The 23,884-nt window shown below is 42.5% G+C and overlaps 1 protein-coding gene and 1 long non-coding RNA gene across 2 annotated transcripts; one reads left to right on the plus strand and one right to left on the minus strand.

The window, feature by feature from the left end:
- Nucleotides 1-1,100: 1,100 nt before the first annotated feature.
- LOC111880445 (uncharacterized) lies at nucleotides 1,101-1,904 on the minus strand. Its single transcript, XM_023876879.2, has one exon. The coding sequence runs from the start codon at nucleotides 1,902-1,904 to the stop codon at nucleotides 1,101-1,103; it is 804 nt and encodes a 267-aa protein (XP_023732647.2).
- A 1,353-nt stretch (nucleotides 1,905-3,257) lies between these two features.
- On the plus strand, nucleotides 3,258-4,271 carry LOC111880402 (uncharacterized). Its single transcript, XR_006184384.2, has 2 exons — nucleotides 3,258-3,397; nucleotides 3,585-4,271. It is a non-coding gene; the product is annotated as an uncharacterized LOC111880402 (long non-coding RNA).
- The last annotated feature ends 19,613 nt before the right edge of the window (nucleotides 4,272-23,884 follow it).

Below are 23,884 nucleotides of genomic sequence, written 5' to 3' on the forward strand. Positions count from 1 at the left end.
CTGATCTTTATCATTTTTAAGAATATAATGTATTTTCGTATGTGCGACCATAACCCAACATCAATTGAAGACTCTATTTTTTCGTTTTAGATTAATATTTTTATTTGTGTTTGTAAAACCTTTTATGAAATTATCCATTTACATAGACAAAATACATGCTAAGGAAGAATGAAGTATTAGGAAACTAGTTTTTTTCTAAAAGGAAAATTAGGAAATGATGTGGTTATAACGAAACTAGGAAACAATTTTTTTTGGTTAAGTTTACGGTTTGTATTAAAACTGCGTAGTTTAGAGCCGAAACGACGTAGCATTAAAAGTTCTATATCCAATGTTATATACATGACAGCCATATATTCACTTTTCCCATATATATATATATATATATATATATATATATATATATATATATATATATATATATATATATATATATATATATATATATATATATATATATATATATATATATATATATATATTCATTATTCAAGGATTTGAACTGGTCTCCAAAAAACTGTTTGATGTCCTTGGAAGAGTGATAAACAATTTTTAGTCATAACAACTCAAGAGTTAAATACAAAAAATAACAATATACTACCTGTGATTTGTTATTCATAAATGTCATCACAACATGATAACACAAATATAAACACAAATATTATCTAATTTATCAATCAAAAGCAAATACGTGGAATTGAGCCACTTGAGTTTGTTAACAAAAGGCTGGTATTAAACCTTGTGCACCAAGGTAAAGAAAGGAGAAAAAAGAATTGAACAGATTAAGTTATTGAACTTCTTGTGAACACGTTGAAAACAAAAGAGAAACAAAAACTTGCTGTGATTTTTTTATATTCTCAAAACTAAACAAGTTGAAACTTGTACATTATTTATACTAGACATAATTGAATCCTAAACAAATATAAAACTATAAAAACTTAAATAGATAGCTTTTCGAATTAAACTCAAACTGTACTTTCCTAAAACGCCCTTAATATCCGATTAACCCAACAATCACCCCCTTAATCGGATTTGTCATACGAGCCACTCGTCGTTCAAAACAATGTTGGTTCCTCTTCGATTAGACCCGCTTCTTCCTTTTCCTATTTAGGACACTCGTTTTTATAGTAACCAAGCTCACCAAATTTGTAACATCTAATGTGACTTTTATCCCGGACACGTTCATTACCATCTCGACTTCTCCCGGACCCCCGGCCATGTCCAAAGTCATCCCGATTTGAACGTCCATTGCCACAATGCTTACAAACATGTGACTTTTCGTCACTAGCCAACAACAACCCACCTTGAGTGTTCTCCACTTTCTCAGTTCCTCTTATACGCTCCTCGTACGCCTTCAATCTACCAACCGCTTCATCGAATAACATTGAATCCAACTCGAAACATTGCTCTATTGAAGCCACGATTTGAAGAAACGACTTAGGCATCGAATCTAGTAACCTTTTTACCAAATCACCTTCTTCAAGCTCATATCCAAGATTCCTTACTTTTGACGCTAAACCGGATAATTTCGTCACAAAATCATCAACCGTTTCATCCTCTTTCATGCGTAAACTTTCAAGCTCCCATTTTAAGGTTGCAAGTCGAGTCGTTCTTACCCGATCCACTCCCAAATACCGTGTTTTTAGCCCATCCCACACTTGCTTTGGGTCGGTGTAACTCGCCATTTGCAACACCATGTCTTCGGGTATCGCTTTAAACAAAAAAGCAAGAGCTTGTTTTGACTTCTTTTGATCTGGTGCTTTATCTGACGTCTTCGGTTCGACCATCTCCCATATGCCATGTGCATCCATAACTGACTTGACCTTAACCACCCACACCAGATAATTCGTTGGAGTCAAAACCGGAACTTGATATGTCAACGAACCTCCTTCTTTAACCAACGACATCCTTTTCTTCTTAACCCCGACTTCTTTAATCAAGCTTGTTCCAAGAGCACTCTTCCACCGGACAACAAGACAAGGTCACGACCACCTTTACCGTCTTCCGTCACCCGCAAAACGAACCGAATCAAAGCCACCTGCTTTGACATCTTCCCTTTCGTTTACTCCATGCCTCCGGTTAGTCTCTCACAAGCCCGATTAAAAGAAACCGGGGTTGCTTCTAATCAACCTCGAATCACACCCCCTTCAACGAAACCGCGCTCTGATACCAAGTGTTAACAAAAGGCTGGTATTAAACCTTGTGCACCAAGGTAAAGAAAGGAGAAAAAATAATTGAACATATTAAGTTATTGAACTTCTTGTGAACACGTTGAAAACAAAAGAGAAACAAAAACTTGCTGTGATTTTTTTATATTCTCAAAACTAAACAAGTTGAAACTTGTATCTTATTTATACTAGACATAATTGAATCCTAAACAAACTATAAAACAATAAAAACTTAAATAGATAACCTTTCGAATTAAATTCAAACTCTACTTTCCTAAAACGCCCTTAATATCCGATTAACCCAACAAAGTTCAATGTCTTGCGAGCATGCGATAAACAAGTGAGTAGATTTTTTTTTTTTAAACTACAAATTAAGTAACCTACTTCTAAATAACCACCTGTCTCTGCGGAGACTTGAACTCATGACCTCTACAATGAAAGGATCACTCCTTACTGCTAGGCCATTGGCACTTTGATAAACAAGTGAGTAGATACTAGATAGAATTTAAGACTTATTTATTAAATATCTTGGCTTCGAGCACTTTTATTTTTCATATTGCTTTTAATGATATAGTAGATTTTAAAGTTTTAAACTGTGTTATTGGATGTGATTACACTCGAAAAAAGTATTTAAAATTATTCTATCATATTTAGATATACACATTTTATGATCTGAAATACTTGTTTTTAAAAGTTATTGTTTTATTTACATGTCATTTTTCCAAATTTACATGCTTCTCGAAAAAAGCATGTGGGTTGTGTTTATATCATATCTTAATGTTTTCATTTGGTTACTATGTGAATAGGTGTCGAATTGCCATAGGCTTTGCTTTTTTTTGTAACCAAAAGAAGAAAGTTATAGACATTGATGTCACGAGTATTGTTCTTCATTTTAAACTAAGACAAAAGAAGACAGTTGTATGGATTATGTTTACCCTTTTTATCTATACTTCCATTATCCTTTCGTTCAAACCTATTCCTACTTTAGTCATTGCTAGTCCCCACCCAATGTACACCATATCACTTTACAGCAACACCTTTATCTGTAGATTTTACGTATTTTAGTTATTGCATACGAATACAGTGGTCCTAAAGCCTATTTATATCACCTCTCTCTTTGTATTCCCTACATTGCAATAGAGCTCCCAAAATCTCCCTTCATAACAAAATGCTCAAAAATCTCCATTCATATCAAAATGCTCATATGGAATATAATCAGAGATCCGCTCCAGGTTAGATTTTTTTTTTTCTTAATTAATCTGTTTTCATTTTCATAATTTGTAATTGAAGAGTGTTGTAAACGTAATGTTGCCTTGGTACTTACCAAGAAAGCTATGATCACCATCTCTGCTTTATCTTGTTTTTTCGTACATTGTTGATACTTCTAAGGTTTCTTAGTTATACGTTTTTCTTTTGTAGTTGACAGCGTGAACGCTACGACCACCGTATTTAAGTGTTATATATTGGTCATTTACATACAGGCGATAATCCTTGAGACTAATTTAAAGACTCTAGAGTTTTGGACGCGGTCATATGGGTGTACAATTTCTTGTCCAAAATTTATTTTTTTCGACAGGGAGTTTAAGGGAGTTTATGGGTTTTGGGTAACAATGGAATATTAGACTCCTAATTGTGAATGTATGCTGTAACGCTCTTTCACCCATGGCCTCACGCTAGTTTTATTATAAATTTTTTCTGTTCAGAAAAGAAGATTCGTACTTGTGAGAGTAACACAAGAATCGGAGTCCAAGATGAGCAGGATATGACAATAACACCAAATCTTTAACTATGAAGGTCTATGACTATTCCCAAAAGGTGGAAGGAGTGTGTCTTAGGTGACAAATTTAATTTCACTTGTAACACGTTATTAGCTGAAGATATCATTGCTCATATCAACTATAGCAATACTTTCTCAATATAAGGAATGATATCTTCGGCTAATGCACGTAATTTCAGAGATTAAGAGGTAATATAGAGAACCAAATTATCCAAGAACCTCAAATATTTAATATCATATATATTGCAATGGTACTTAATATATTTTTAGTGTTCCTCTCCAAGAACCTCAAATATCCAAGAACCTCAAATGTTATGGAACTTTGACTATTGGATATCAAAATCGATTTTGAATACTCAAAATTTAGGAAGATAAAATTTAGGAAGATAACTAAATCTTGTTTCTATGGCATTCAACATTTAATTTGCTAAAGAAAAAGATGGGCACGGGATGCATGTTGCATCAATCGTAGTTAGGAACCAAGTTAGAAACAAAAGCTAATATAGTTTGGCATAAGCAATCGTTGGAGGGGGCGTTCTTTCTGCAAGACCCCTTGCTTATAAAGTTTGTCACATTTTATGACTACCGATATATAATGACAATTTTTGACGATGCAAGATCCGTAAGGGTTGACATAATGCTTATTTCACTAGTCTGTATGACTAAGCGGGAATATACTTATAATATATCCCTATAGTCTTGCCCACACGAAATGAATATTATCTTAGTTATGTCGGCTATTGCATTGTCAAAAGCTGTCAATATACCTCTATAGTTGATGAATACATCACAAACTTTAAAAGTGGCAAGTCTTGCAGAAGGAACACCTCCTCTAGCAATGCTTTGTCCTAAACCACAAAAGTTTGTGTCTCTATCGCTTGTTTACCTACTACGATTGACCCTACATGAGTCCTGTGACCATGTTTGTCTCTAGCAAAATCTTTGAAGCCATGGAAACGAGTACACTTATCTTCATAAGGGTTGATTGTGTGTATTTAAAATTGTTTTAAATCCAAATTATTTTGCTATAGTAACATTAAAGATGATAATTAATCAATAGACCTAGTTCAACAAATTACACGATATTTTGTAATGTGTGGTTCCTGGTACACATTTAAGTAATAATTTATTCATGTTTATGATGCAACTCGACGAGTTGGAAGCCCAAACTCGTCAAGTATAGAGTAGAAGGGACGTGGGTTTTTAAGCTACCTACTCAACGAGTTGAGAGCCCCCAACTCGACGAGTAGGGATGCCATGATTTCGGGGATTTGCACCCTATTTAAGCATATTAATCCCCACTTGTTGGCCTCATTTCCAGCCTCCAAGTCCCAAACCCTAGATTAATAAACCCTAATGCAAATGTGAGTTGGTGAGCTATTTGCAAGTGAAACTTTGTGTGATTTGAAGCTTGTGAAGGAAGGAGGAGCCTGGGGATTCAAGAAAAAGATAATAAATCCATAAACTCTGTTTCTTCCACATTATTTTCTGGCAAGCAAGTCTTAAACTTGCCTAGTAGCTTCTTAGATCTATTTATCACCATTTTAGTTGGGTGTTTGGTCCAAGAAGCTTGACCTTTGGGATTTGGACGTCCCAAGTGAGTGAACCTTCAGATCTGGAATCAAGGAGGGCTTTCATGGCACAAAGGTGCAAACTTTATGACCATTGAATCCTCATGCAAGCCATATGATGTCATTTTGGTCTTCTAAGATCAAAAAGGTCATGCATGGAGTGAATGGTGGAAGCTTTACGTGTGATGGAGTGTTTAGGGTCTAGATCTATGGATGTATGCTTTAGTTTGGAGTATGGATGGCCTATGGACCAAGATCTAGGTCCTAAATTGTTAGGGTTTGAGCTAAACCCATGAAGTAGAGGTATTAATGGGTAAAGTTGGAAACTTTACCCTTAAATGGACATTTTCAGTGTGCATGAGAAAGAAGAAGCTTAGATCTAAAGAGTAGAGGCTTAATTTGTTAAGATGGCCCAAACAGACTAAGGAACTCGTCGAGTCCATAGAGGAACTCGACGAGTTAAGTCAATTTATCCCGATTTTGTACCAGGTAGAACTCGATGAGTTGACTTGCTTTATCGCGACTATGAGTAGCAAGGGAACTCGGCGAGTCAAGGGGGATGACTTGGTGAGTTGGATCGCGATTTTAGCAATGTCTGATTTCTAGAACTCGGCATGTTGATGGGTCAACTCATCGAGTTGAGTCAACCCAGAGCGCTGACCTTGAACAGAACATTGACTTTTACCAGGGGTAAAATGGTCATCTTACCCTAAGAAAGATTTTGGATATTGATTAAGTGTTATTGTGATGATGTTAGCCGGGGAGTCGCGGAAGCAGCCGATAGAGATTTCCTTACCAAGAGATTCAGCAGCAAGCTTGTGAGGTGAGTTTTCCTCCAGTAGGAATGGGTCGAAGGCACCAATGTCGGCCCGTTTATGTATCTTAGCATATGGCGGACTTAGTTCCGATGCTGGGGTTAGCCCGATGTAGATTATATGTTTCTAGACTTCGATCCGATATCAGGGCGGGCCCGAGGAATGTTTGCATGCTTGATGTATTTGTGATTCTTGCATGTGTTTTATATGTTCCGAGCATCGATCTGATGTCAGGGCAAGCCATAGGAATGTTTAGCTTATATCTTATCTATATGTTCCTGGTTTCGATCTGATGTCGGGGCAAGCCCGAGGAATACATATATGTTTATGTTGTATGCTTGTTGATATGTTATATGTATACCGGACTCCAGTCCGATGTCAGGCGGGGTCCAATGTCGGGCGGGGCTCGATGCCAAATTCTTCCGATGTCTGGCAGGGCCCGATGTAGTGGGAAAGGCCTAGTGTATGCTAGTATGTGATTGTGTGTATGGTATGTGGTAGTTTGGGGAGACTGACTAAGCTTCGTGCTTTTAGTTTTTCAGTTTTGGTTTCAGGTACATCCGCTAGCAAGGGGAAGAGCTCGGGATGACTGCATGACACACACCACAACTTTTAGCCTGGGATGATTTATTCTGATGTTTGACATATGATTTTAATATTTTTAACAGTTGTTTACAATGTTTATGAGATACATGATTTATGATTTTTATATGATGAATGATACTTATGGTTTTGATTTATGATTTAAAACAAAATTTTTGGACCATATTTTTGGGATGCTTCAAGTTGGTATTAGAGCCTTGACTTGAGGGATTCGGGCGCACTCTCGGATGTTTCTGGACTCAAACCGAGGACTAGGTATCAAAATTTTCAAAAGAAAAATCATTTTCATAAAAAGAACTATGATAAAAAGAAAAGAATTTTGAAAAGAGAAAATAACTTTGAAAATGAGAAAAGGGTGTGGTGCATGCAATCAGCTGAGATTAAGTAAGTACTCCCAAATTACCCATACAACTTTATGTTATGATATGTTTATGAGAACTGCATGCTAGATTAGGGATAAGGATCTAGGAATGATGCCTTATATGCCTGTTATATGTGTATGAGCTTATAAACTGCATGCTAGTAAAGATTAGGCAGTGATATGATGGCATGATTAGGATATGCTTGATTGTGTTTACTAAATGCTCAAATGCTGCTTGGTTTATGATTTTAGGATTTATAGTTATCTTTTATTAAGTAGTAAATGAATATGTTAAGTTACATATTGCAAGGACTAAATAATTTCAGAAGGTTAGGTCTTGCTCTATTTCGCAGCTCTTGGTTGAGTCCAACCGTTATGGGGTAGGATCTGTCATTCGAAGAATTATCTAGTCTTAGTGATATGTAATGGTATTCTCGAGCTAGTTATTGAGAGATAATAGATACTTCTTATGCAGCTGATGGCGAAGAGTGGGATGGTGATTACCCTAGGGCAAGCCTAGGATAAGATTAAGACATGAAGCAATAGTAGTAGAAGGGACTTGGTGAAGTCAAGATAGTTCTTGAGGAAAGTATGGATAGATGTGGAAGGTAATATGGGCCCATACTACGAAAAGCAGTGGATTCGTACTCAAATCAGGGAAGGTTGAGATGAATCTGAGGAACTTGTAGTATATGTGATCCCTCGATACATGATGAGTATTCTGATGTTTGTTATGATGTATTTTTCACTATGGTGGTATTACACACTAGACTAGTCTGTAGTTTATGCACTGGTGAGGGATCAGGCTCGGGCTCTGGAACCATGTAGCTAGATGAATAGATGAGAGAGTTCATGTCCTCTGAGATCATGTGCAGTATTTTGGACCAGACTCCGGTGATCTTCGACACAATCAAGGAGGGTATTTTGGAGCTTTTGGATGAGAGACTGAGTGCATTCCGTTCTGAGGTGACGACAATGATGGGGTCTCACACACTGACGTTCAGGGAGTTTAGAGCTTGTGTGTAACATCCGAAAAATACAACCCAAAATTTTTTGTTTTAATATTGTTAAAAACCACAACATCAAATGTTATATAATAAAACCATGATTTGTATGTATCAAAATGCCATAGTAAATGTATCAATTCAAAACTGAAGTCAATATCATATCAAAATATCTGAAAAAAATTCCTAGGATAAAACTGCAACTGTGGTGTGTGCCATGCCGCTAACCCGAGCTCTTCCCCTTGCTAGCGGAAGTACGTGAAAACAAAACTGAAACTGTAAGCGCAAATCTTAGTGAGCTCCCCCAAACTAGCACATACCATACAATAACACATAAAGCACATACTTGGCCTTTCCCACTACATTGGACTGAAATTCGGAAACTGCATCGGACCGAAGTCCGGAAATAACCAGGGCCTTGTCCTCTGCATCAGACCGAAGTCCGGAAACTGCATCGGACCGAAGCCCGGAACTAACCAAGGTCTTGCCCTCTGCATCAAACCGAAGCCCGGAACTAACCAAGGTCTTGCCCTTTGCATCGGACCACAGTCCGGAAACTGTATCGGACCGAAGTCCGGAACTACTGTTAACTAGATGGGCTGACATTGTGGTCGTGGACGTGTTCCTACTGGAAGGAAACTCACCTCGTTATGCTGGTTGCTGAGATGCTAACTCTGAAACAGGCTGACTGCTGCTCCGGAACTCCCAGACTACAATCCCATAAACACTAAATCAGATACTGATAACTGCTCTCATGGTAAATGACTATTTTACCCCTGTTCAAAGTCAACTTCCTGGTCAAAGTCAACTTTCAATTGGCCAGACTCGCCGAGTTGGGCCGCCAACTCGCCAGGTCCCCAACACCTTTTCTAATCCTTTACTCGCTTCAACTCGTCGAGGTTTGCAAAGACTTGACGAGTTCTTCTTCGATACAAACATCAAGCCATCTTCATCCGACTCGTCGAGTTGTATGAACACTCGCCGAGTCTAAAGAACAACTCGTCGACTCCCATGCATGCTATTACTATGTAGTCGATTTTGCTCGATTCCAGTGCGTCCAATTCATAAATCAGGGTTCATAAGACTGGTTTCACATGTAAAGTTTCTAACTTTACATGCATGCATGCTCATAAGAAGCTCAAATACCCAATAATGAGCTAAAAGAGGAGATCTAGGTTTGGATTGGGAATTTAGCTCAATAAAGGTAACAACCTTGAGCTTAAGGAGTTTTGAAATGCTTAGATCTGAAGCCCATTCATCATAACAACTCTTAAATCGACATCAATGTCTAGAAATGGGTCAAAAACAACACTAGCAAGCTTTTAAAGAGATCTACATGAAAATAAGCAAAGATTTGAGCTTTATACCTCAATGGGAACTAGAATGACACAAGAAAATTGGATCTTCTTTGCTCCCCCTGAGAACCCCTCCCCTCTCTTCTTCTTCTAACTCCAAAATGCACCAAAATCCTTCACAAGGTGAGAAATACTCCAAGAATGCTTAATGGAAGGCTAGGGTTTAGTAAGGGACGTTCAGTGGGTGATGGAGGCTGATTTTGGGAGCATCGAGTTGTTTAAATAAGGTGCAAACCCTTGAAATTAGGGTTTCATCCAAACTGGTAAACTCGCCGAGTAGCCAGCTTAAACTGCGTGCAAATCCCGTCTCTACTCGACGAGTCGGGCTAATGACTCGTTGAGTACCCCTTAAGAAATGAAAATTACTTTCTTTAAATCACATACCAGAAATGGGGTGTTACAACTCTCCCCCACTTATCTTATACTTCGTCCTCGAATTCTGTTGTTGCTGAATCTGAAAATAACTCTGGATAATGCTCCCTCATCTCCTCCTCGGTCTCTCACATCCACTCTGAACCCTTTCGGTGCTTCCACTGCACCTTCACTAACTGGACCACCTTGTTCCTCAAGGTCTTCGTCTTCCGATCTAAGATCGCAACTAGTCTCTCGATATAATTCTGGCTACTATCAACCCGAATATCCTCCAAGGGTACGATGGCTGACTTGTCCACCAAGCACTTCCTCAACTGAGAAACATGGAAAATGTTGTGGATCTGGCTAAGCTCTGCTGGAAGATCCAACCAATAAGCAACCTGACCCTCCTGGGCCGAAACCCTAAAAGGACCAATGAACCTGGGGCCCAACTTGCCCCGCTTCCGGAACCTGATAACACCCTTCCAAGGTGATACCTTCAGGAGGACCAAATCGCCCACGTGAAACTCCAAGTACGAACGCCTCATGTCGGCGTAACTCTTTTGCCGACTCTACGCGGTCTGCAGTCTGCTACGAACCTGCTGGATCAATTTTGTGGTCTTAAGCACCCCCTCAGTGCTCCCAATGACTCGCTGACTGTCCTCGCCCCAACAAATCGGGGTCCTACACTTCCTCTCGTAGAGCATCTCGAAAGGACGGCGGTGAATACTAGCATGGTAACTGTTGTTATACAAAAATTCCGCTAATGGAAGATACGTATCCCAACTACCACCAAAATCTAGGACACATTCCCGAAGCATGTCCTAGAGAGTCTGAATGGTCCTCTCGCTCTGCCCATCCGTCTGTGGGTGGAAACTGGTGCTAAAATGAAGACGATTCCCCATCTCGTCATGAAACCTCTTCCAAAACCTGGAATTGAAACGGACGTCTCGGTCTGACACTACCGAAACAGGCACTCCATGTCGTGCCACTACCTCGCGCACATAAATATCAGCTAGCTTCTCAGCAGAGATACTCTCCTGAAACAATATGAAATGCGCGCTCTTGGTCAATCAATCCACTATGACCCAAATTGAATCAACTCCATTTGCATTCACGGGAAGCTTAGTGATGAAATCCATACTGATATCCTCCCATTTCCACATAGGAATGTCTAATGGCTGCATCTTGATGTAGGGCCTCTGGTGCTCCGCCTTGTCCTTCCTGCAGGTCAGGCATCTCTCCACGTACCAAGGTACGTCCCGCTTCATGCAGGGTCACCAATAATCGGGTCAAAGATCTCTATATATCTTCGTCGCCCCTGGGTGGATGGAGAAATGATACTTATGAGCCTCGTCCATCAACACCTGTCGTACTCCGCCCCAATATTGTACCCATAATCTCTCATGAAGGGTCAACAATCCTCGATTGTCATAGTCAAAGGAGGCTACTCGGCCCATAATCCTCTCACACTTCTACCTCTCCTCCTTCAGGCCCTCAACCTATGCCTCTCTAATCTGCTCCAACAAAGGAGTAATCACTGTCATCCTCAAACAAATATCCCTGATCGGGGCTGCTACAGCCTTGCGGCTTAGGGCGTCAGCCACTACGTTGGCCTTACCAGGATGATAAAGGATCTCACAATCATAATCCTTTACCACATCTAACCATCGGCGTTGTCTCATGTTCAAATTTGGCTGATCCATGAGGTACCTCAAACTTTTGTGATTCGTGTAAATGGTACAACGGACCCCATAGAGGTAATGTTTCCAAATCTTGAGGGCAAACACCACTGCCCCCAGCTCTAAATCGTGTGTCGAATAGTTAGCCTCGTGAGGCTTCAAATGTCTAGAGGCGTAAGCTATCACATGGCCCCGCTGCATTAACACTGCTCCTATACCTGTGATCGAAGCATCACAGTAAACTACAAAATCCTCTACTCCCTCTCGTAGGGTAAGAATCGGTGCCTCGCACAATCTCTGTCTAAGGGTCTCAAATGCTACTTGCTGCTCAGGCCCCCAATGAAACACCACAGACTTTTTGGTCAATCGGGTGAGTGGAACTGCTTTCTTGGAGAAATCCTGGATGAATCTCCTGTAGTACCCTGTCAATCCTAGGAAGATCCGAATCTCCGATGGAGACCTCGGACCTCCCACTGCATCACGACCTCTATCTTGGTCGGATCTACTAGTATACCCTTCTGGTTGACAAGGTGCCCATGGAACTACACTTCGCGCAACCAAAACTCACACTTGGAGAACTTTGTGAAAAGTGTCTCCCTCCTCAAAGTCTCTAGCACCTCCCTCATGTGCTCCTCGTGTTGCTCCTGAGTCTTGGAATAAACCAAGATGTCGTCGATGAACACTATCACAGACCGATCCAATATCGGCCTGCATACGCGGTTCATGAGATCCATGAACGCGGCTGGAGCGTTGGTGAGCCCAAACGGCATCACCACAAACTCATAATGATCATAGCGGATCCTAAAAGCGGTCTTCTGCACATCCTCTCCTCTGAACCGCATCTGATGATACTCGGAGCACAAATCAATCTTGGAGAACCAAGATGGTCCCTGAAGCTGATCAAACAAGTCATCTATCCTCGGAAGTAGGTAACGATTCTTCACTGTTACCTTATTCAAATCGCGGTAATCTATACACATACGGTGCGACCCGTCCTTCTTCTTCACAAACAGGAACGGGGCTTCCCATGGTGAAACTGCTCGGTCTGGTAAAACCCTTGTCTAACAACTCTTGCAGCTGCGTAGACAACTCCTGCATTTCTGGAGGAGCCAACCGATATGGTGCCTTGGCTATCGGAGCCGCACCAGGAACTAGGTCAATCCTGAACTCAACATGTCTCTCCGGAGGTATCCTAGGAAAATCCTCCGGGAATACATTCGGGTAGTCTCTCACTACCGGTACATCATCGACTGTCGCCTTGCCTTTCTCCCGGGCATCTAAAACATAGGGGACGAACCCCGCACAACCATACTGAAAGTAGCGTCTCGCTCTCGCTGCTGAACAAAGAATTAGTTTGTGTTGTGGCCTCTCACCCGGAATCACTAACTCTCCCCCACTGGGAGTGCGAACCCTCACTAATTGCAGTTCACAATCAATCACTACCCCCATTGAGACTCAGCCAATCCATGCCTACTATAACCTTGTTCCCTTGCAGGGGAATAGGAACCAGGTCTACCGAAAACTGCTCACCGAATAATCGAAGCAAACACCCCCTTATGCACTCTTGCTACCCTGATGGTCCTGTTATTAGCTATCTCAACCTCAAGTGGACAATCCAGCACCCCCGGAGCTCTGCTAAACCACTTGCTAAGCGCAAGCAAAACAAATGATCGGGTAGCCCCCGAATCAAACAAGATTGTAGATGAAATGTCGTTCACTAAGAACGACCCTATATAAAATATATAACCATAAGGAACAATTCATAACAAATAAAAAGAATAAAGGAAGATACATACCCGTGACCACATCAGGAGTCGCTCGCACCTCCTCTGCTGTCATCTGAAAAGCTCTACTCTTCGCCATTGGCGTCTCACTCCGGCCCTGACGGCCGTCTGTAGTCCTCAATGTTGCAGGGGCAGGTGCCACCACCTTCCCTGCTGTTGCTAAACTCGGACACTGGGACTTTTTATGTCCCCTCTGATTGCAATGGAAGCAAATCAGATCAAATGTTGTTGTGGTGGTAGTAGCTGCACAATCTCTACTCATATGCCAGGTCCGGTCGCACTTGTAGCAACCGGCACTACCTGCCATGCACGCCCCATCGTGCAATCTCCCACACTTGCCACACCAACTGTGGCTCTGCTGTCCTCTGGATATATGATTGTATACCTTGGGCTTTTTGCCTGAACTCCCAGTGCCAGATGTTGCCTTTGGCTTCCTCTTCTTCTCCATCACTAAATCAATCTCTCTCTCACGAGCCCTAGCAATCATGTCATCCCGTGTTTTATAGCTGGACCGGCTCACAAAATGGCAGATATCACTCTCCAACATCTCGTGATAACGGGCCTTCTTCATTTCCTCATCGGCTGTATACTGAGGAGCAAGAAGAGCCCTCTCCCTGAACTTGGCGGTAATCTTCGCCACTGTCTCTGTAGTCTGAGTAAGATCATGAAACTCCCTGGCTAACTGTTGCACCTCAATAATCGATGCAAACTCGGCTTTGAACCTGGTAGTAAAAGCAGCCCAAGTCATCGCATCAAGTGTTGCGTCATCCCCGATGACATGCCCGATCTCCTCTCACCAATCGCATGCCTTGTCTTTCAAAAGACAGGATGCTAGTCTGACCTTGTCCCCCTCGGGACATCTGCTGGTGCGGAATACGTTGGCGACATCTGCCAACCACCTAGTACTCGCAATGGGATCCCGCGCCCCATGATAGTCTGGAGCTCCATAAGCTCTGAACTCCCTAAAAGTGAGTGTGCGCGACCCCATCATAGTCGCCACCTCTCCACGGAATGTGCTCAACCTCTCATCCATCAGCTCCAAAATACCCTCCTTGATCGAATCAAAGATCACAGGAGTTTGCTCGAGTATGATACAAGTAATCTCTAAAGAGAAAAACTCCCTCGTCTGCTCATCCAAATGCTTGGCCCCTGAGCCTGATCCTGATCCCTCCCCGGCACCTGAACTGCCGCCTGCTGGTCTAGGGCATAAAACCACCATTCTGAAAACACATCATATCAAAGGTCAGACATACTGATATATCTCGAGGGATCGCTACTACTACAGGTTTCCTGGTCTCGCCTCGGCCTTCCTTAGTTCAAGTACGGATCCTCTGCATCCAATAGTATGGACCCATACTACCTTCCACATCTAGACATACTTTCCTCAATAACTGCCTTGACTTCACAAAGTCACCACTACTGCTACTGATCTCTGCTACTCTCATCCTAGGCTTACCCTAGGGAAATCTTCGACCAAACCAGTCCTCATCTGCTGAAGGCCTCCTTGTAATGCCAACTAGCCATCACCTGAATACCATCACATGCGACGAGGCTCAGATAATCCTTCGAGTAAAAGACTCGTCCCCACAACGGTTAGACTCAGAAAAGATCTGTGCAATAGGGCCAAATCCAACACTCTGAGATTATTCAACTCTGATCACATGTGACATGACGTATTCACCTAATGGCTAACTCTCATCACTCAGAGTCCTACAAAGCACAAAGCAAGCAGCATTTGGACACAGGAACTACTCAAGCAAATCTATTCTCATAACGAGAAACTGTACTAGCATACAATGCTAAGCTCATACTAACAAGCATAACCTACATAGGCTATCCTACTACTGTCTACTCAATATTAGCATGCAATTCTTATAAAGCTAAAACACATATAGCAGGCACATAAGGCATCATTCCTAGATCCTTAGTCCTATTCTAGCATGTTGTTGTACTGAAACTGAAATTGATAACCATAACATAAACTTGTATGGGTAATTTGGGAGTACTTACTTGAGCTCGGCTGATCAAATGCACCACACCCTTTTCTCCTTTTAAGAAAACTCTTTTTCTTTCTAAGTTCTCTTTTTTTTTTCAGAAATTCTTTTCGAAAATGTTTCTTCTTTTTGAAAATCTTTTTCCATTTCCTTAGTTTGAGTTCAGACACACCCCAAAGTGTGCCCGAATCCCTCAAACCAAGGCTTTGATACCAACTTGTAACATTCGAAAAATACAACCCAAAAATTTTGATTTTAATATTGATAAAAACCACAACATCAAATGTTATATAATAAAACCATGATTCGTATGTCTCAAAATGCCATAGTAAATGTATCAATTCAAAACCGAATTCAATATCACATCAAAATATCTGAATAAAACTCCCAGGATAAAACTGCAACTGTGGTGTGTGCCATGCCATTAACCCGAGCTCTTCCCCTTGCTAGCAGAAGTACCTGAAACCAAAACCGAAACTGTAACAAAAAAGCTTAGTGAGCTCCCCAAACTACAACATACCATACAATAACATATAAAGCACATATTGGGCCTTGCCCACTGGAACTAACCAGGGCCTTGCCCTCTGCATCGGACCGAAGTCCGGAAACTACATCGGACCAAAGTCCAAAACTAACTAGGGCCTTGCCGTCTACAACGGACCGAAGTCCAGAAACTGACTGAATCATAACTACTAGCATAAACACATATACTACATATTGCATCGGCCTGAAGTCCGGGACACAAAACACAAAGACATGCTTGAATCACAAAGACATCAAGCACACTGAACTACTACATCGGACCAAAGTTCGGAACCACTGTTAACAAGATGGGCCGACATAGTGGCCATAGACCCGTTCCTACTGGAAGGAAAATCACCTCGTAACGCTGGCTGCTGAGATGCTAACTCTGAAACTGGCCGACTGCTGCCCCGGAACTCCCCGACTACAATCCCATAAACACTAAATCAGATACTGATAACTGTTCTCTGGGTAAATGACTATTTTACCCCTAGTCAAAGTCAACTTTCAATTGACCGGACTCGCCGAGTTGGATCGCCAGCTCGCTGAGTCCCTAACACCTTTTCTAATCCTTTACTCGCTTCAACTCGTCGAGGTTTGCAAAGACTCGATGAGTTCTTCTTCGATACAAACATCAAGCCATGTTCATCTGACTCGCTGAGTTGTATGAATACTCCACGAGTCTGAATAACAACTCGTCGAGTCCCATGCATGCCATTACTATGAAGTCGATTTTGCTCGATTTCAGTGCATCCAATTCATAGATCTGGGTTCCTAGGAATGGTTTCACATGTAAAGTTTCTAACTTTACGTGCATGCATGCTCATAAGAAGCTCAAATACCCAATAATGAGCTAAAAGAGGAGATCTAGGTTTGGAATGGGAATTTAGCTCAATAAAGGTGACAACCTTGAGCTTAAGGAATTCTGAAATGCTTAGACCTGAAGCCCATTCATCATAACTACTCTTAAATCGACATCAATGTCTAGAAATAGCTCAAAAACAACACTAGCAAGCTTTTAAAGAGTTCTACATGAAAATAAGCAAAGATTCGAGCTTTATACCTCAAGGTGAGAAATACTCCAAGAATGCTTAAAGGAAGGCTAGGGTTTAGTAAAGGACGTTGAGTGGGTGATGGAGGCTGATTTTCGGCGCAGAGAGTATTTTAAATAGGGTGCAAACCCTTGAAATTAGGGTTTCATCCAGACTGGCAGCCTCGCCGAGTCCAAGAATATGGACTCGTCGAGTAGCCTGCTTAAACCGCGTGCAAATCTCGTCTCTACTCGACGAGTCGGGCTACTGACTCGTCGGGTACCCCTTAAGAAATGAAAATTACTTTATTTAAATCACATACCAGAAATGGGGCGTTACATTGTGGAGCTCTCGACTATCATAGGGCTCGGGACCCCATTGCTAGCCCCAGATGGTTGGCTGTTGTCGCCAACACTTTCCGTACCAGCAGATGTCCCGAGGGGGACAAGTTTCGACTTGCGTCCTATCTTCTGAAGGACAGAGCACACGGCTGGTGGGAGGAGGTCGGTTACGCTGTGGGTGATGCTGCCCTTGACACTATGATATGGAGTGACTTCTCGGCAAGGTTCAGAGGGGATTTTGCACCGGTGATAGAGGTGCAACCGCTTGCTAGGGAGTTCCAAGATCTCCAGTAGATGGTTGAGACAGTAACTGAGATCACTGTTGGGTTCAGGGAAAGGGCCCTTCTTGTTCCACAGTACATGGAAAACGAGGAGATGAAGAAGGTCCGATATCATGTGATGTTGCAGAGTGATATCCACCAGTTTGTGAGCCGATCCAGCTGCAAGACGCTGGAAGATATGATTGTTAGGGCACGAGAGAGAGAGAGAGAGAGAGAGAGAGAGAGAGAGAGATTTGAAACATAACCATAGAAAAGTATAGTTCAAAGTTTCCTCACTTGTTCAAACATAAAATTTTCCAATAAGAAGAATTTCAATTGAGACTGATCATCAACCCACCTGTTGAGTCATATTTATAATTCATTATATATATACAAACATCTGTATGTTAGGAAAAGTAGTTGACTCTAAACCAATTTTTATAAAAAAAATATCTTCATATAAGTCGTACGAGCAGATGTCCCTAGAGGCTAAGGTCAAACTGGCTTCCTGTCTACTGAAGGACAGAGCACCCGACTGATGGGAGGAGGATGGGCATGCTATTGGTGATGTTGCCCTTGATACCATGACCTGGAGCGACTTCTAGACTAGGTTCAGGGCCGAGTTCGCACTTGTGATTGAGGTACATCATCTTGCTAGGGAGTTCTAGGACCTCCGGAAGATGATTGTGATAGTTACGAAGATCATCTCTATGTTCAGGGAGAGGGCCCTTCTTGTTCTGCAGTATATGGCGGACGAGGAGATGAAGAAGGCCCGATATCATGAGACGTTGAGGAGCGATATTCGGCATTTTGTGAGCTGAACCAGCTGTAAGACGCTGAAGGATATGATTGCTAGGGCTAGAGAGAGAGAGAGAGAGAGAGAGACCGAGAGAAGGAGAGATAGAGAGAGAGAGAGGTTGATTGATTTAGAGATGGGGAGGAAGAGGAAACCGGATGCGGCATCTGGTGTGGAGGGTTCGGGCAAGAAGCCCAAGGTAGATTCCCGAGGGAATGGCCAGCAGGGCCAAGGCCACTGCAGAAAGTATGGTAGGTCGCACGATGGGACGTGCAAGGAAGCTAGTTCGGGCTACTTTAAGTGCGGCCAAACTGGTCATGTTAGCAGGGACTGTACTACTACCACCCCTGCTCTGACACTATCTGATCTGACTTGCTTTCAGTACATTAAGAGGGGCCATAAGAGGTCCCACTGTCCGAGTTTAGCTGTAGCAGGATAGGTGGCGGCTCCTGTTCCTGCTACGTTGAGGATTATTGAAGGCCGACATGGCCGGGCAGAGGTGCCAGTGGCGAAGAGTAAAGCCTTCTAGTTGACCGCAGAGGAGACACGTATAGCACCCAACGTCGTGACGAGTATGTATCTTCTCTCCTTATCTCTTTATTTATATTGATTATTGCTTATTTTTATGTGTTTCATTATAGGATCGTTCCTTGTGAACACTATATCTACTCTGGTATTATTTCATTCAGGGGCTACTTGATCTTTTGTGTGGCACGCGCTCAACAAGTGGTTTGTGGGTGCTCTAGGAGAGCTGGACTATCCACTTGATGTAGAGATAGCGGATGACAGGACCTTTCGGGTTGTGAGGGTCCATCGGGGATGTACACTGCAATTATTTAATGAGCAGTTTTTTGTGGATTTGGTCCCCATTCCCCTACTAGGGAATAAGGTTATAGTGGGTATGGACTGGTTGAGACCCAATGAAGCAATGATTGACTGCGAGCAATAGCTTGTGCAGGTTCGGACCCAAGAGGGTGAGGTTTAGTGATTGAGTGGAATGTCTTTATGTTCGGTAGCGAGATCTAGGCACTACCTTTAGTAGGGTTGCGCAGGTTTTGTCACCTATGTTATGGATACCCCGGATAAGGGTAAAGTGACCGTGGATGATGTAGCGATTGTATGAGAGTACCCGGACGTGTTCCCAGACGATTTTCCTGGGGTGCCACTGGAGAGGCAGGTAGAGTTCTGGATTGACCTAGTCCCTGATGCAGCTCCGATAGCCAAGGCACCATATCTGTTGGCTCTTCCCGAGATGCAGAAGTTGTCTACACAGCTGCAAGAGCTATTGGACAAGGTATTTATGAAGTCGAACAGTTCACCATGGGGAGCCCCGATCCTGTTTGTAGGAAGAAGGATGGGTCATATTTCATGTGGATAGACTACCGGGAGCTGAATAAGGTAATGGTGAAGAACGGCTATCCTCTTCTGAGGACTGATGACTTATTTGACCAGCTTTAGGGTGCATCTTGGTTCTCCAAGATTGATCTGCGATCGGGTTATCACCATATGCGAGTCAGGGATGACGATGTGCACAAGACTACCTTTCGGAATTGATGTGGTCATTATGAGTTCATGATGATACCGTTTGGGCTCACCAATGCTCGTGACGCATTCATAGATCTCATGAACCGCATGTACAGATCGATGATGGACCAGTCTACGATAGTATTCATCGATGATAACTTAGTTTATTCTAAGACTCAGAAGTAGCATGATAAGCATTTAAGGAAGGTGCTCGAGACACTGAAGAGAGAGAGACTTTTCGCAAAGTTCTCCAACTGTGAGTTTTAGTTGCGTGAGGTGCAGTTTCTGGGGTACCTTGTAAACAAGAAGGGTATTTTGGTCGATCCGGCCAAGATAGAGGCCGTGATGCAGTGGGAGGTTCCGAGGTCTCCAACTGAGATTCAGATTTATCTTGGTCTTGCAGGTTACTATCGGAGATTCATCTAGGATTTTTCCAAGATAGCTGTTCCTTTAACTCGATTGTCCAAGAAGTTGGTGACATTCTGCTAGGGGCCTGAGCAGCAGGTAACATTCGAGACTCTCTGACAGCGGTTATGCGAGGCACCGATTCTGACTTTGCCGGAGGGGGTCAATGACATCATGGTTTACTGTGACGCTTCGATCACGGGCATGGGTGCGTTGCTGATGCAGCGGGGTCACGTGATAGCATACGCTTCGAGGCAGTTTAAGCCTCACAAGGCGAACTACCCGACACATGATTTGGAGTTGGGGGCTGTAGTTTTCGCCCTCAATATTTGGCGGTATTACCTTTATATGGTTCATTGACCACAAGAGCTTGAGGTACCTCATGGATCAGCCGAATCTGAACATGAGGCAGCTTGGATGGTTAGATGTGGAGACGAACTACGACTGTTAGATCATCTACAACTCGGGTAAGGCCAATGTAGTGGCCGGTTTGCTCAGCCACAAGATTCGAGATGTATGTCTAAGGATAACAGTGATTACTTCATTTTTGGAACGGATCTGGAACGGGTATGAAGGAAGATCGCCGGAAGTGTGAGCGGATCACAGGCCAGGTGGCCTCATTTGATTATGAAATTCGTGGGGTGTTGACCCACATGGGAGGGTCTTGGTTCCATACTGGGTGGTGTACGGCAGGTTCTGATGGATGAGGCCCACAAGTCGAGGATCTCCATCCATCTCGGGGCGAAAAAGATGTATCAGGATCTTCCCCATGATTATTGGTGGACCAGCATGAAGCTGGATGTAGCTTGGTATGTAGAGCGGTGCTTGACTTGTCGGAAAGTCAAGGCTAAACACCAACAACCTCACGGCAAGATGCAACCGTTGGGTATTCCCATGTGGAAATGGGAAGATATCACTGTGGACTTCATCAAGAAACTTCCCAGGACTGTACATGGAGTAGATTCGATATGGGTCATCGTGGATCAGTTAACCAAGAGTGCTCATTTCATCTCGATCCAGAAGAATATATCGAATGAGAGGCTAGCCGAGATCTACTTATGCTAGGTGGTGGCACGTCATGGGGTGGCTATTTCATTTGTGTCAGACCGAGATGTTCGTTTCACTTCCAGATTTTGGAAGCGGTTCCATGACGAGATGGGTACTCGTCTTCACTTTAGTACCTCTTTCCATCCTTTGACGGATGGACAGAGTAAGAGGACAATTCTGACCCTATAGGACATGCTACGTGCATGTGTATTGGATTTCAGCAGCGGTTGGGATACATATCTTCCGTTAATGGAATCTTCATATAACAACAGCTACCACACTAGCATAGATCGACCACCCTTCGAAATGCTCTACGGGAGGAAGTGTAGGACCCCAATCAGTTGGGGCGAAGTTGGACAAAGGGTCATGGGGAGTATTGAGGTAGTACTCAAGACCAGTGAGAGGATCCAGCAGGTCCGGGGCAGGCTCTAGACTACTCAGAGTTGGTAGAAAAGCTATGTCGACAAGTGTCGTTCAGAATTGGAGTTTCAGGTGGGTGACATGGTTCTCCTGAAGGTGTCACCTTGGAAATGTGTCATCTGGTTTAGGAAATGGGGCAAGTTGGGCCCCAGGTACATTGCTCCTTTCAGGGTTATAGCACCAGGTAGGTAAGGTGGCGTATCGATTGGATTTTCCAGCAAAGCTCAGCCAGATCCACAATACTTTTCATGTCTCCTAGCTACGAAAGTGCTTAGTAGATGACTCCGTAATTATGCCTTTAGAGGATATATAGGTTGATGACAGCCTAAACTACATCAAGAGGCCGGTAGCCATTCTCGACATTAATAAGAAAGAGTTGAGGAATAAGAGGGTTGAACTGGTGAAGGTGCAGTGGCAACACCGAAGGGCTCGGAGTGGACTGGGGAGCCCGATGAGGAGATAAGAGAGCATTACCCAGAGTTAATTGAGGCAGCAGACTTTAAGGATGAATTCTAAGACAAGCATAGGAGAATTGTAATGCTTGATTCCAGGTATACATTTAATTTAATAAATTATTCATTTTTGTAGAGCAACTTGATGAGTTGGGAGCCTAAACTCATCGAGTAGAGACTAGAAAGAACGTGGGATTTAAGCAACCTACTCGATGAGTCGAGTGCCCTCAACTTGACGAGTAGGTTGGCAGTGGTGAAACCCTAATTTTGGGGTTTTACATCCTATTTAAGCATCTTAATCCCTCATGCTAGCCTCATTTCCAGCCTCCAAGTCCTGAAACCTAAGTCTCGAAACCCTAATGCTTTTTATGAGCTTGTGAGCTATTTTTGAGTGAATTTTGTGTGTGTTGATTCTTGTGAAGGAAGGAGAAGCTTGGAGATTCAAGAAAAAGCTAGTAGATCTAGAGTCACCATTTCATTCTCATCATTTCTTGGTAAACAAGTCTCGAACTTGCTTGGTAACTTCTTAGATCTCCTTAGTATCATTTTATTGGGTTTTTGGTCCAATAAGCATGATATTTGGGACATGGACGTCCCAAGTGAGTATACCTTCAGATCTAGAACCTTGAAGGGCTCTCGATTATTAAATGTGCAAACTTTATGGCCATTGAAGCCCCATGCAAGCTTTAGGGTGTCATTTCGACCTTTTAAGCTCCAAAAGGCTATGCATGGAGAGAAAGATGGAAGCTTCACATTATATACCTTAGTTAGGAGTATTCAGGGTGTTTTGGATCAAGATCTAGGTCTTAAAGAAGCAGAGTTTGAGCTAAACCCATTATGTAAGGCTATTAACGGGTAAATTTGGAAACTTTACCCTTAAATGGATATTTTCAGTATTTCTGTGAAGTATGAAGCTCAAAGCTAAGGAATAAGGGCTTAATCCATTAAGATGAAGCAATAGACTGAAGAACTCGGTGTGTCCATCGAGGGACTCGACAAGTTAGAACGATTTGTCCCGATTTTGTAAAGGGAAGAACTCGACTAGTTCAAGGACGGACTCGATGAGTAGAGTTGGAAAGTCCCGATTCTATTGTTAGGAGTAACTTGACGAGTATGTGAAGAAATCAACGAGTTGGATCGTAATTTCAGGGTTTCTATGATTTATGGACTCGGCAAGTTGGTGGGTCAACTCGGAGAGTTGAGTCAAACCAGAATGTTGATTTTGACCAGGGGTAAAATGGTCATTTTACCCTACAAGGATTATTGGATTTTGACTACGTGTCATTGTGTTAACGATATTCGGGAGTCATTGGAGCAACCGTTAGAGATTCCTTACCATGAGATTCGGTAGTCAGCTTTGCGAGGTGAGTTTTCTCCTGGTTTGAACGAGTCGAAGGCACCAAGACCAATCTGTATATGTTATGTGTATTGATTAGTAGTTGAGTGTGGTTGGGGCCCATATCTCATTGATAGTTGAGTGTGGGTGAGGCCCGAATCTCATAGTGTTATTTGAGTATGGAAATAGGAGTGATTGATAGACTTGATTATACTTTTTGTCTGTGTGATACTTGTATGTATGCTTTGTAGCTGAGTGTGGGCGTGCCCCGCGTCTCATGGTTAGCCG

This window comes from Lactuca sativa, chromosome 6, assembly GCF_002870075.4.
Source record: "Lactuca sativa cultivar Salinas chromosome 6, Lsat_Salinas_v11, whole genome shotgun sequence".
Taxonomy (NCBI): domain Eukaryota; kingdom Viridiplantae; phylum Streptophyta; class Magnoliopsida; order Asterales; family Asteraceae; genus Lactuca; species Lactuca sativa.

Bases quoted from the DNA above. Each gene is read 5' to 3' on its own strand.
- LOC111880445 (XM_023876879.2), bottom strand. From the start codon at position 1,904: ATGTCGTTGGTTAAAGAAGGAGGTTCGTTGACATATCAAGTTCCGGTT.